Source organism: Coregonus clupeaformis, chromosome 21, assembly GCF_020615455.1.
Source record: "Coregonus clupeaformis isolate EN_2021a chromosome 21, ASM2061545v1, whole genome shotgun sequence".
Taxonomy (NCBI): Eukaryota; Metazoa; Chordata; class Actinopteri; order Salmoniformes; family Salmonidae; genus Coregonus; species Coregonus clupeaformis.
Genome location: NC_059212.1, coordinates 48,036,649 through 48,051,663, shown reverse-complemented (window position 1 = coordinate 48,051,663; position 15,015 = coordinate 48,036,649). Strand labels below are relative to the sequence as shown.

The window sequence follows — 15,015 nt, the reverse complement described above, 5'->3', positions numbered from 1 at the left end:
TGTCACCTGCTCCACCTTTCCTATTGTTCAAGCGTTCTTTCAAACATGTTGCCAGCCACTGTACCCAGGGAGGATTTCAGCCTCAGGTTCTGCTCTGAGACTGGTCTGGCATCTTTTTCAGGTCAACAGATGTCTGTGATTGGTGACAGAACGCGAGCCGTTCAATACGAACCTCCAACCATCCAGCTGTTCCAAGTGGAAATGGGGTCAGAGGGCCCAGCACTTGTCTAGAGATCGTCAGTGATTCGTCCGTGATTCTGGGCACAGAGAATGATCTGCCAATAATTTGTCATCGGGTGACATTCTGAGTAGGCAGGCTCCGTTTAGAGTTGCGCTGACCGCCCAACACAACCTATGGCTCTGCTGACTTCAGTTTTTTTTTTTTACTGATCCATCTACATCGATACATTCTGAATATAAATAGGATGGTGACACTACAGAATTTGTTCACAATGAAGTCACTCTGAAGTGTAGCAAATAAATGTTATGCATTTAGCATTGACTTCACACAACAACAACAAAAATATGGTATTGTAAGGAGTAACCCAAAACTGGTCCATGATGACAGTGACATCACTCGTCGACAGCACGTGGGGAGGAGTGCCATTTAAAGATTCCACAAGAAAAGCAACTGCCCTCAGAACTACCCTTTACTTTGTTCACGTTTTGATTTAAGGATGTTAGATGCACTCTTTCAATGAGAGAAACAATGATTTTAGGCTATCCGAGGCACGCGTAATTACGCACACGGCAAAGAGTGGAGGAACAAAAAGTGTATTTTTCGGACACATTGGATGACTAGAGAGAGAGGACGGATAACTTTCCTTGGTACTATCAAAGGCACAAGATAATCTGACATAATGGAAACAAATTGGATTACCGGCAAACACGGTAATATTTATTATGAATCAAATAATTTATTGATCTAGACATAAAAATAAAAAAAAGGTTACAATTGCCATCTGAAGCAACACGAATAGGACATGTTTGATTTGTTTTCATTGTTTTATTCATTTAAAATGTACAACTGTTGATCGTGATGGTCTTGACCAACAACATTCCAATTAGTTTACAACAGGTGTATAATTTCAGCCAGCTATTGTACTGTTAGTCATAATGGTGACTCATAGCACAATATAATACACAGCCATAACCTATTTGAATCAACACCAATTATTTCTCAATAACCATCTTCAGTAGACTTTATGTATGTCTGTACAGTATGTATGTATCTCAGTCCATCCTACTGCTCTCATTTAAATCAAATAGATACAAATGTTCCACGGGGATAAGTTCCACGGGGATAAGTTCCACGGGGATAAGTTCCACAGGGATAAGTTCCACGGGGTGGGGATGAAATGTGAACATCATCACCCCCCATGTTCTTCACCAACTGCCCACACAACAACACTAATGTAACTTTTCTCTGAAGGCACACTTTGATTTAAAAAAAGGATATGTCTGAGGTTTTGGTTTAATTGCATTCCACATGTAGCCAAAAAGTGTGGCCTGGGTCTGGCCCGTCTATGCCCTATTTTCAATCCAGCCCATGGACCCCTATCCCCTACTGCTGGGCACCTCTGTTTGACCCCTAGCCCCTACCGCTGGGCACCTCTGTTTGACCCCTAGCCCCTACCGCTGGGCACCTCTGTTTGACCCCTATCCCCTACTGCTGGGCACCTCTGTTTGACCCCTAGCCCCTACCGCTGGGCACCTCTGTTTGACCCCTAGCCCCTATCGCTGGGCACCTCTGTTTGACCCCCTAGCCCCTACCGCTGGGCACCTCTGTTTGACCCCCTAGCCCCTACCGCTGGGCACCTCTGTTTGACCCCTATCCCCTACTGCTGGGCACCTCTGTTTGACCCCTAGCCCCTACCGCTGGGCACCTCTGTTTGACCCCCTAGCCCCTACCGTGGGCACCTCTGTTTGACCCCTAGCCCCTACCGCTGGGCACCTCTGTTTGACCCCTAGCCCCTACCGCTGGGCACCTCTGTTTGACCCCTATCCCCTACCGCTGGGCACCTCTGTTTGACCCCTAGCCCCTACCGCTGGGCACCTCTGTTTGACCCCTAGCCCCTACCGCTGGGCACCTCTGTTTGACCCCTAGCCCCCTACCGCTGGGCACCTCTGTTTGACCCCTAGCCCCTACCGCTGGGCACCTCTGTTTGACCCCCTAGCCTACCGCTGGGCACCTCTGTTTGACCCCTAGCCCCTACCGCTGGGCACCTCTGTTTGACCCCTAGCCCCTACCGCTGGGCACCTCTGTTTGACCCCCTAGCCCCTACCGCTGGGCACCTCTGTTTGACCCCAGCCCCTACCGCTGGGCACCTCTGTTTGACCCCTAGCCCCTACCGCTGGGCACCTCTGTTTGACCCCTAGCCCCTACCGCTGGGCACCTCTGTTTGACCCCTAGCCCCTACCGCTGGGCACCTCTGTTTGACCCCTAGCCCCTACCGCTGGGCACCTCTGTTTGACCCTAGCCCCTACCGCTGGGCACCTCTGTTTGACCCCTAGCCCCTACCGCTGGGCACCTCTGTTTGACCCCTAGCCCCTACCGCTGGGCACCTCTGTTTGACCCCTAGCCCCTACCGCTGGGCACCTCTGTTTGACCCCTAGCCCCTACCGCTGGGCACTTCTGTCGGTCTGACACAATTGGATAGGTGTATCCATAGCGTTATCTAAATATAAGGCTCTGGGTGTATCTAATATGGCCTATCAGAGGGAAAGATGAGGGCAAGATTAGCTACTGCTACATTGTTTATGCCTATCCCCATCCTTTTAGATTTACATGAAGTGGCTATTAAAGTTCAAACGTTTAAACGAATTTGGGATCCTTAATTTTAAGAAAAAGCCCTAACCAAAAACGATGTTTTTTTGTTTTTTCCCCCCACTTAATTAAAATCACAGGTTAGTTATCACAAAACATGATTTCCGTGTCGGCTATAAAGGCCTTGGGAAGTTGTGTAATCCAAATAAAATCAGAGAGGAAGAGGCGAATTGTAGGCTACTTGGTGAATTTGCAAGGCATGCAAGACAAGACATTACCAAAACATATGAGCCTCTGTCTCTCTCTCCCTGGCGCTGGCATGCCTGCTCCGTCTCTTCGCTAATGATGCAAGTGTGTGTTCAGTCTTCGGTCTGTTGAGTGTAGAACATCCCAGCCTATTCATGGCACCGATGTTTTAGGGCCAGTCTTGCGAGCACTGGGTAGCCTACTCTTTGTTTTGGCCTCATATGAAATTACAGTAGTCTAACGGTAGCCTGTATCGATTACGCTTTTCAGACATATTGGGATGTGGCCCCTTGAAATCGCCTCGGCTACGGCATGTTTGATTGTCTGTTAGGGTAGGCTACACTACGGTTTTTAAAATGCCGACACCAAACCTTCTCTGGTGATATGAACGGACATTTTACTTGTCTGTAAAGGAATGCCGCTTCTTCACTAGGCAACCAGAACCGTCAATCAAATCATCTCCAGCTGCACGCAGACCACTCTCCTAAAAAAGTACTTTAAAGTTTGTTAAATACCGAGACTTACCAAGACATTTAGTACAAATAATACACATCTGGCTACCATACAATAAAAAACAGCATTAAAACAACAACATAGCAGCACAACAATCAGCGACGTTTATTGTTGTCTGGGGAAAAATACATAACATTTTACGCCGGAGAAGAATTCTACTGTCTGAAAAGGTACAGACCTGATGCGGCACTTTTTCTTTTATTGTCTCAAAAGTTATCAATTGTCGCTGTCGACATGTTAATGTAGCTGCGTTCTATGTCTGTAAAGGGTTGAAGTTGATAACTTCATTGCCCGGCTCCAGCTGTCAAACATACGTAATATGACCATTATTCTGCATTGTAAATTGACGTGGAATTTTATGATTTGTTCTTATCGTTTTAGCGGAATACCGAGAAGAAAAAAAAGGCCGTTTAAACGTTAAGCAAAATTGTCCGTTTGTCACGTCCCTAGTATACGATAGTGGCTATGGGATAGTGGCTAGGGGTCCATTTTGAATTCAGCTGAGCTTGGAAGTGGCAGACAGTTGAGAGTGAAGCGAACCAATCCTCTTCTAGCTAAGTCTCTAGCCTTGTTTGTCTCAGTCTGAATCATTCTGTGGCTTACTCTCTGGTTTCCATATGATAATCACCATACTCACCATTCACTGGTATGTTGTGTATAGTAGCTCCTGGCAGGGTTGTAACCTCAATTTGTACAACAAAACAATAACACATTTCATAACTGTAAGAAGACGACTTTGAGGCTATCAGATTGAGGCTATACAGATCCATTAGAATAAGCCCTGCAATGATGGAGGTTATATCCTTTTCATCATCTAGCCTTTCGGGGGCCCTACGTGAGATTTGGTTGGGAGGTCCCCCACCTCGCGGCAAAACATTTTAGGGCTTCTATTCTTACTCTCAATGGTAAATTGAGACCCCCGATTGAGTCCGCTTAAATCGCTTATGCCTGGAACCGGCCCAGCATACAATGTCTTCTAGAATCTCACCACAAGAGGGCAACCTAGTCTTATTATCAATATCATCCAAGTACAGATGTCTCAGGCAAAGGTGAGGCTGTCCATAATGAAAATAATCACATCTCTTCTATATCTTCATTAGTATGAGTCATATAAATAGTACGCCATCATTCATGATATTAATGATAAACATTTACATTTGGATATTGTATTTTGTATTTATGTTATGAATGATGGCATAGGGCTACTTGAGTATATGTAGTATACTAGGATACAGTACAAAATGTCCTCACTATTATTCTACAATGTAGAAAATAGTAAAAATAAAGAAAAACCCTTGAATGAGTAAGTGTGTCCAAACTTTTGACTGGTACTGTATGTCACTACACTTGGTTAAAATGATGCTGATTTAAACCGAGTATAACCATCTAATAGCATATGCAGCCAGTATCATGACACTAACACAGTGGGGTTGTTAAATTTTGATATTTTATTATAGTGTACTATACACGCAGTGAAAATGCGAACACACGTGACAGATGCTTTCTTCTTACCGTAACCAGCTCTTGCCTATCGCTTTACTGAGGAGTGGAGTTGACTGTAAAATGAGTAGTAAAATGTTGCCTTTGAGTAGTACACGCCCTTTAAAAGATCCTCTAAACGCCAAGCACGAATAGTACTCTCGCCGACAGTCACTTTTGTTTTGTTGAAGCGGTTTGTAACAACGGATACTTCTGTAAGGAATTTAAGTCACAATGCAATGTATACAAAGGCAACCCAAACGCACCAGATCAGAGGAATTACTTCATAATGAAAGAAGCAAGAAGGTTACGCGTTTAAATGTGAAACTCTTGGGTAAGTGTACTTATCTAAGCCACGAGAAACACCTGTGATATTGTAAGATGTTGTGTCAACCGTTTGACAGCTGTCAACCTAGAATAATGTGTTTCTACCTGCGACTGTAGCCAATATATATACTGCGACACATTATCAATACGGAACTTAATAGGCATAGAACTTCCAATGACTGAATGGAGGCAGGTGTGAAATATATTGATCAGGAACCGTGAGCAAAGTACCTGGGATCAGATGGCCTGACTTTTAATATTGACACCTTTTTAACTCTTCCCATCCATTTGCCACAAACGTAAAAAGGCTCAGTGTATCTAACATTCGAAAGCACTATCCCTACACTATCTACATTCAAGAGCACTCTTTCCATACTCCCTACATTTATAAAGTATTGTAGCGACCCTGGTGTATAAGCGCGGATATCGACAGTCGATGGGCCAGAAGGTTAAGGGTTCGCGCCACACTTCCCTACCTGTTTCATTACACTGAAGCAAGCTCAAGTGGCAGAGTCGATATCCGCGATTATACACCAGGGTCGCTACAGTATTTATAAAGTATATATAGCTCACACTTTAGATGAGGCCACACAAAAATGCTTAGCTAATGATTAGTAAATGATTTATAAGGACCTATATTACACATACTATGGTTGGAGTAATGATTCATAAATGATTAATAAACTATTATAAATGCTTTATTTCGTGGGAGTTATTATAAAGTGCCCCAGATAGTTTATACTTCCATGTGGTTATTATGGGATACAAACTGTCAACTTCAGTGACAAGTGGACCCCTTAATTATATATATTGTTAATTAGTTAAATGATGGGCATGATGTGGAGAAACCTAAAGCAAGCAAAGTCATGAAGATCTTGTCACTGGAAACTCACAATGACCATTTTGAAATAGGTTAGGGACAGATCGAAATTTACTGGGGGCGGAGGGGCTGGTCCAACTCAAGGTGTCATAAAAAAAAAAAGGCACCACCCCTTAAATATTTTCACATGATCGTCCCCTTGTACTGTAAAATAAATGTAATACCCTCCCCCCTCATAGAATTAACTCAAAATAATGTTTACGACCAAAAATAACAAAAGCTATAGCGACCCTGTGTTTATAAACGTTGGATATCGACTTTGCCACTTCAGCATGCTTTTGTGCCACCACAGACGAGCTCACACTCCCTGCCTGTTTCATTACACTACAATCAGAGCCGGCTGCAGACAATGATCAGCTAGGGGGAAATCAGATTTTCAACAATTTGATGCCATATTTATAATTATATAAAATATATGCAACGAATTCTCCACCAACAGGTTTCTGTGCCAATGCACCACACAACCAGTAAACTGACGTCGGGCGCTTCAAAATCATGGTTTGTGTTTTCAACACCACAATAAATAGACTGTCAATCTGGACAAACAGAACATACATTCCTCCCTACTATGTGGTCTTACCCAATATCGAAGGCTTGTTTTCACAATCTCAGAATTTCATTAAACATTTTGGTGTTTTGTAAAAGATGCCTCTTTCCATTCATCAATTGGTCGCTGCATAGTTTGGATTGATTGATTGATGGATTTTATTTGTCAGTAAAAAACAACAACATATATACAGTCGTGGTCAAAAGTTTTGAGAATGACACAAGTATTGGTCTTCACAAAGTTTGCTGCTTCAGTGTTTTTAGATATTTTTTGTCAGATGTTACTATGGTATACTGAAGTATAATTACAAGCATTCCATAAGTGTCAAAGGCTTTTATTGACAATTACATTAAGTTTATGCAAAGAGTCAATATTTGACCCTTCTTTTTCAAGACCTTTGCAATCCGCCCTGACATGCTGTCAATTAACTTCTGGGCCACATCCTGACTGATGGCAGCCCATTCTTGCATAATCAATGCTTGGAGTTTGTCAGAATTTGTGGGTTTTTGTTTGTCCACCCGCCTCTTGAGGATTGACCACAAGTTCTCAATGGGACTAAGGTTTGGGGAGTTTCCTGGCCATGGACCCAACATTTCGATGTTTTGTTCCTCGAGCCACTTAGTTATCACTTTTGCCTTATGGCAAGGTGCTCCATCATGCTTGAAAAGGCATTGTTCGTCACCAAACTGTTCTTGGATGGTTGGGAGAAGTTGCTCTCGGAGGATGTGTTGGTACCATTCTTTATTCATGGCTGTGTTCTTAGGCAAAATTGTGAGTAAGCCCACTCCCTTGGCTGAGAAGCAACCCCACACATGAATGGTCTCAGGATGCTTTACTGTTGGCATGACACAGGACTGATGGTAGCGCTCACCTTGTCTTCTCCGGACAAGGTGTTTTCCGGATGCCCCAAACAATTGGAAGGGGGATTCATCAGAGAAAATGACTTTACCCAAGTCCTCAGCAGTCCAAACACTATACCTTTTTCAGAATATCAGTCTGTCCCTGATGTTTTTCCTGGAGAGAAGTGGCTTCCTCGCTGCCCTTCTTGACACCAGGCCATCCTCCAAAAGTCTTCGCCTCACTGTGCGTGCAAATGCACTCACACCTGCCTGCTGCCATTCCAAAGCAAGATCTGCACTGGTGGTGCCCTGATCCCGCAGCTGAATCAACTTTAGGAGATGGTCCTGGCGCTTGCTGGACTTTCTTGGGCGCTCGGAAGCCTTCTTCACAACAATTGAACCTCTCTCCTTTAAGTTCTTGATGATCCGATAAATGGTTGATTTAGGTGCAATCTTACTAACAGCAATATCCTTGCCTGTGAAGCCCTTTTTGTGCAAAGCAATGATGACGGCACGTGTTTCCTTGCAGGTAACCATGGTTAACAGAGGAAGAACAATGATTTCAAGCACCACCCTCCTTTTAAAGCTTCCAGTCTGTTATTCTAACTCAATCAGCATGACAGAGTGATCTCCAGCCTTGTCCTCATCAACACTCTCACATGTGTTAACGAGAGAATCACTGACATGATGTCAGCTGGTCCTTTTGTGGCAGGGCTGAATTGCAGTGGAAATGTTTTTTTGGGATTAAGTTCATTTTCGTGGCAAAGAGGGATTTTGCAATTAATTGCAATTAATCTGATCACTCTTCATGACATTCTGGAGTATATGCAAATTGCCATCATATAAACTGAGGCAGCAGACTTTGTGAAAATTAATATTTGTGTCATTCTCAAAACTATTGACCACGACTGTACACAAATATTTTTAAAAGTGACCAGGATTGCACAATAAAGTCGGGGACTTACAGTGCATTTGGAAAGTATTCAGACCCCTTCCATTTTTCCACATTTTGTTACGTTACAGCCTTATTAAAAAATTTATGAAACATTTTTTTCCCTCATCAATCTACACACAATACCCCATAGTGACAAAGCGAAAACAGTTTTGTAGAAATGTTTGCAAAAGTGTTACAAATAAATAACAGAAATACCTTCTTTACATAAGTATTCAGACCCTTTGCTATGAGACTCGAGATTGAGCTCAGGTGCATCCTGTTTCCATTGATCATCCTTGAGATGTTTCTACAACTTGATTGGAGTCCACCTTTGGTGAATTCAATTAATTGGATATGCAGCATTGAAGGTCCCCAAGAACACAGTGGCCTCCATCAATCTAAAATGGAAGAAGTTTGGAGCCACCAAGACTCTTCCTAGAGCTGGCCGCCCAGCTAAACTGAGTAATCAGGGGAGAAGGGCCTTGGTCAGGGTGGTGACCAAGAACCCGATGGTCACTCTGACAGAGCTCCAGAGTTCCTCTGTGGAGATGGGATAACCTTCCAGAAGGACAACCGTCTCTGCAGAACTCCACCAATCAGGCCTTTATGGTAGAGTGGCCAGATGGTTGAGGTCGGGTGAATGTGGAGGCCAGGTCATCTGATGCAGCACTCCATCACTCTCCTTCTTGGTCAAATAGCCCTTACACAGCCTGGAGGTGTGTTTTGGGTCATTGTCCTGTTGAAAAACAAATGATAGTCCCACTAAGCGCAAACCAGATGGAATGGTGTATCGCTGCAGAATGCTGTGGTAGCCATGCTGGTTAAGTGTGCCTTGAGTTCTAAATAAATCACAGGCAGTGTCACCAGCAAAGCACCGCCACACCATCACACCTCCTCCTCCATGCTTCACGGTGAGAACCACACATGCGGAGATCATCCGTTCACCTTCTCTGCGTCTCACACAGATACGGCGGTTTGAACCAAAAATCTCAAATTTGGACTCATGAGACCAAAGGACAGATTTCCACCGGTCTAATGTCCGTTGCTCGTGTTTCTTGGCCCAAGCAAGTCTCTTCTTATTATTGGTGTCCTTTAGTAGTGGTTTCTTTGCAGCAATGCGACCATGAAGGCCTGATTAACGCAGTCTCCTCTGAACAGTTGATGTTGCGATGTGTCTATTACTTGAACTCTGTGAAACATTTATTTGGGCTGCAATCTGAGGTGCAGTTAACTCAACCAACTAGGCTCGTAATTTAACAATTGTATTCCTATTTACAGATGGCGTACACATTTGTTATTAATGCACATGAAAGTTCAAATGTTCCAGAAGGCATTTCTGCCAAAAAATAAATTTTGATCAAAAATAAATGTTTACTTTCAAATGCCTCGCCTGTGAAGTAATGACGTGCGACATACAGTGGGGAGAACAAGTATTTGATACACTGCTGATTTTGCAGGTTTTCCTACTTACAAAGCATGTAGAGGTCTGTAATTTTTATCATAGGTACACTTCAACTGTGAGAGACGGAATCTAAAACAAAAATCCAGAAAATCACATTGTATGATTTTTAAGTAATTAATTTTCATTTTATTGCATGACATAAGTATTTGATCACCTACCAACCAGTAAGAATTCCGGCTCTCACAGACCTGTTAGTTTTTCTTTAAGAAGCCCTCCTGTTCTCCACTCATTACCTGTATTAACTGCACCTGTTTGAACTTGTTACCTGTATAAAAGACAACTGTCCACACACTCAATCAAACAGACTCCAACCTCTCCACAATGGCCAAGACCAGAGAGTTGTGTAAGGACATCAGGGATAAAATTGTAGACCTGCACAAGGCTGGGATGGGCTACAGGACAATAGGCAAGCAGCTTGGTGAGAAGGCAACAACTGTTGGCGCAATTATTAGAAAATGGAAGAAGTTCAAGATGACGGTCAATCACTCTCGGTCTGGGGCTCCATGCAAGATCTCACCTCGTGGGGCATCAATGATCATGAGGAAGGTGAGGGATCAGCCCAGAACTACACGGCAGGACCTGGTCAATGACCTGAAGAGAGCTTGGACCACAGTCTCAAAGAAAACCATTAGTAACACACTACGCCGTCGTGGATTAAAATCCTGCAACGCATGCAAGGTCCCCCTGCTCAAGCCAGCGCATGTCCAGGCCCGTCTGAAGTTTGCCAATGACCATCTGGATGATCCAGAGGAGGAATGGGAGAAGGTCATGTGGTCTGATGAGACAAAAATATAGCTTTTTGGTCTAAACTCCACTCGCCGTGTTTGGAGGAAGAAGAAGGATGAGTACAACCCCAAGAAACCATCCCAACCGTGAAGCATGGAGGTGGAAACATCATTCTTTGGGGATGCTTTTCTGCAAAGGGGACAGGACGACTGCACCGTATTGAGGGGAGGATGGATGGGGCCATGTATCGCGAGATCTTGACCAACAACCTCCTTCCCTCAGTAAGAGCATTGAAGATGGGTCGTGGCTGGGTCTTCCAGCATGACAACGACCCGAAACACACAGCCAGGGCAACTAAGGAGTGGCTCCGTAAGAAGCATCTCAAGGTCCTGGAGTGGCCTAGCCAGTCTCCAGACCTGAACCCAATAGAAAATCTTTGGAGGGAGCTGAAAGTCCGTATTGCCCAGCGACAGCCCCGAAACCTGAAGGATCTGGAGAAGATCTGTATGGAGGACTGGGCCAAAATCCCTGCTGCAGTGTGTGCAAACCTGGTCAAGACCTACAGGAAACGTATGATCTCTGTAATTGCAAACAAAGGTTTCTGTACCAAATATTAAGTTCTGCTTTTCTGATGTATCAAATACTTATGTCATGCAATAAAATGCAAATTAATTACTTAAAAATCATACAATGTGATTTTCTGGATTTTTGTTTTAGATTCCGTCTCTCACAGTTGAAGTGTACCTATGATAAAAATTACAGACCTCTACATGCTTTGGAAGTAGGAAAACCTGCAAAATCGGCAGTGTATCAAATACTTGGTCTCATCACTGTATGCCTAGTTTCCTGAAACAAGTCACATATAAAGAAACAGAAGCTTAGGCCTAACCCCAGAGAGATAGAGAGTGGCATGCTACGACACCAACATGCATTTCTTCATGTCAGTTGGCTACTGCATCTGCTGTACAAATATAGATGTACAGAAGGAGGCTAATTCAGACATTTTCGATCAGAATATATTGTATAAAGATAAGCGTTATATTGTTAGATTATAGGAGTAACTCTGGTATATAATATAATAATATAATATGCCATTTAGCAGACGCTTTTATCCAAAGCGACTTACAGTCATGCGTGCCTACATTTTTGTGTATGGGTGGTCCCGGGGATTGAACCCACTACCTTAGCGTTACAAGCGCCGTGCTCTACCAGCTTAGCTACCAAACCATCAGTCCTAGCTTGCTATTATGAAAACCGAATTCAACAACAACATGAACTATAGCCATTTAATTCTACTGTGCAAATATACAGTGTGTTATAGGGAAATAATGCACACTCTAGAATGCCCTTCAAGCCAATCAGAAAGGAGTATTCAACAATGCCATGGTATATAACAGAATAAAATAGAAGTAATTCGCATCTGGCATCTAGAAAAGTTATTCTTTAAGAGTGAAAACGGGGCTCAATTTGGCAAGTTGAAAAACATTTTTCAAAATCTGTCTTCTTTTTGATATACAGACGTTCTATTTAGGTTATTATGCCTGTTTCCTTGGATTTTTCTAAATGGATTAACAATTCTACATTGAACACTGCATGGGGATGAATTATGGCCAGGACATCTGTTTGTTGAGTAGGCCTGATGAAACTAAGCTCTCTGTCAAACTAATATTTTTGCATATTTTCAGGGTGGAACCGGTCTATGTTTAGGGGGCTAATAGCCTAACCAATTCTAAATGCCACTTGCAGTTCGCAAAGTAGGGTCGTCACTGACGTTAGTTACCACAGCCACAAAGTCATAAACCCTGCCCGTTTCTACAATTTTGCTTCTTAAAATCTGATTTTAAACCTAACCCCACTGTGAACCTTATGTCGAACCTCAAATTAAGACCAAAAAGCAAATGTGTTTTCATGAATTGTCACGATATAGACAATTTTGACTGTGTGGCTGTGGTAAGTAGTGACAACTGTAAAATTATGCAATTATTCGAAAACTGTAGCTCATTGTTGGAACACATATTTTCCCTATTTCAGTCAACCAGTCCATTTAGAATTTGTGATAAAACTGTCATCATTTGGCAAGGAATGCAGCTTGTGTATCCCATCAGTTAGATACGTTTTTAATAGGCTTTTATTTCCTTAGCACGCGTGTGTCGGAAGGCAATTAAGTGAGTGAGACACAGAGGGGAAAGGAACTTTAGGAAGCAGAACTGTGTGATGCTTGGCTTTGCTTATTTTTTGTTGTCTCGGAAGACATAGGCCGCCACCTGTGCCAATTAGCTATTTTGCATGGTCCGAACACCTGGTAGGCCTGAAACAGACGTCCTCACCTCAAGTTCAACTGTTGGAGTCAGTTGGAGCGCCGGGGCGCACTGCCTTCATATCACAGGCCTGCAGTAGCTAAAGCTTAATAATAGCCACACCCTACCAAACCTTCACAAACGTTTCTAAACTTTATTAGAGTAATATCAAAAGTAAGTCAAGCCATTGTTTATGGGGAAAATACGAGCAGAAGAGTGAATGAAAAACACCCAACCCTCCCCTGTTCCCAATAAAAACCACCCAACCCTCCCCTGTTCCCAATAAAAACCACCCAACCCTCCCCTGTTCCCAATAAAAACCACCCAACCCTCCCCTGTTCCCAATAAAAACCACCCAACCCTCCCCTGTTCCCAATAAAACCATCCAACCCTCCCCTGTTCCCAATAAAACCATCCAACCCTCCCCTGTTCCCAATAAAAACCACCCAACCCTCCCCTGTGGCCAATAAAAACCACCCAACCCTCCCCTGTTCCCAATAAAAACCATCCAACCCTCCCCTGTTCCCAATAAAAACCACCCAACCCTCCCCTGTTCCCAATAAAAACCACCCAACCCTCCCCTGTTCCCAATAAAAACCACCCAACCCTCCCCTGTTCCCAATAAAAGCCACCCAACCCTCCCCTGTTCCCAATAAAAACCACTCAACCCTCCCCTGTTCCCAATAAAAACCACCCAACCCTCCCCTGTTCCCAATAAAAACCACCCAACCCTCCCCCTGTTCCCAATAAAAACCACCCAACCCTCCCCTGTTCCCAATAAAAACCACCCAACCCTCCCCTGTGGCCAATAAAAACCATCCAACCCTCACCTGTTCCCAATAAAAACCACCCAACCCTCCCCTGTGCCCAATAAAAGCCACCCAACCCTCCCCTGTTCCCAATAAAAACCACCCAACCCTCCCCTGTTCCCAATAAAAACTATCCAACCCTCCCCTGTTCCCAATGAAAACCACCCAACCCTCCCCTGTTCCCAATAAAAGCCACCCAACCCTCCCCCGTGCCCAATAAAAAAACACCCAACCCTCCCCTGTTCCCAATAAAAACCACTCAACCCTCCCCTGTTCCCAATAAAAACCACTCAACCCTCCCCTGTGCCCAATAATAAACCACACTACCCTTCCCTGTGGCCAATAAAAACCACCCAACCCTCCCCTGTGGCCAATAAAACCCACCAAACCCTCCCCTGTTCCCAATAAAAACCACCCAACCCTCCCCAAAACAAAAAAAATAAGTTTGACAACCCTTCCTTATTTTGGACCAACCCTCTCCCCCAGTAAATTTAGATCTGTCCCTTATAGGCTACATTATATATTTATTCATTGTTTATTGATCCAGCTAAGTCTCCCTCTTACAGTATCGCTTTATTGTCTTGATAGTCTGTATTTTATATCTATCCATCCTGAGGGAGATGCGAATCACCACTTCCTCCTTTAAAAAATAATAACCTGCCTTTATTGCCTATAAAGTAGCTACTATCCTCCTGAGCCTCTGTCTCTCCCATCCTCAGGTATGGAGGGGGATGCAGACCTCCAGTTCTTGCTGGTGGGTGGAGACCTTCTGAAGGTGAAATCTTCCTCCTGGAAGAAGACCCGCTTCTACAAGCTACAGGAGGACTGCCAGTGTCACGGTTTCGGCCGAGGCTGCTCCTCTTCCTTGTTCGGGCGGACTTCGGCGGTCGTCGTCTCCGGAGTACTAGCTGCCACCGTTCTATGTTTCTTGTTTCGTTTGGTTTTGTCTGTGCATAACACCTGTCCCTTGTTTGTGTCTTGATTGTTCTCCTATTTAGTTTCTTGGTTTGGGGCAGGTGTTATGCGTGATTGTTTATGTCAGACTGCCTCTGTATCGTGTCTAGTTTCTCTCGTTGTTGGCTTGTGCCCGAGAGTTCGCACTGCGTGCGCTTTTCGTTGTTATTTGCGCACTGTGTTTGGTGCGTAATTGTTTTGCGCCACCCGGTTGGGTTGGTTATATTATTGTGTA

The 15,015-nt window shown here is 43.9% G+C and overlaps 1 protein-coding gene across 2 annotated transcripts in view; it reads left to right on the top strand.

Annotated features, from left to right (window-relative positions):
* Window positions 1-587: 587 nt before the first annotated feature.
* plcd1b (phospholipase C, delta 1b) overlaps window positions 588-15,015 on the top strand; it is a 61,499-nt gene continuing 47,071 nt past the window's right edge. Inside the window, exons 1-2 of one of the 2 annotated variants that reach the window (XM_045205945.1) lie at window positions 588-891; window positions 14,546-14,653. In XM_045205945.1, coding sequence (XP_045061880.1) covers window positions 861-891; window positions 14,546-14,653 — 139 coding nt within the window. In that variant the 5' untranslated portion in view covers window positions 588-860. Of the gene's footprint in view, window positions 892-5,123; window positions 5,340-14,545; window positions 14,654-15,015 lie in introns of those variants that run through there. The other variant, XM_045205944.1, reaches the window with a different exon arrangement.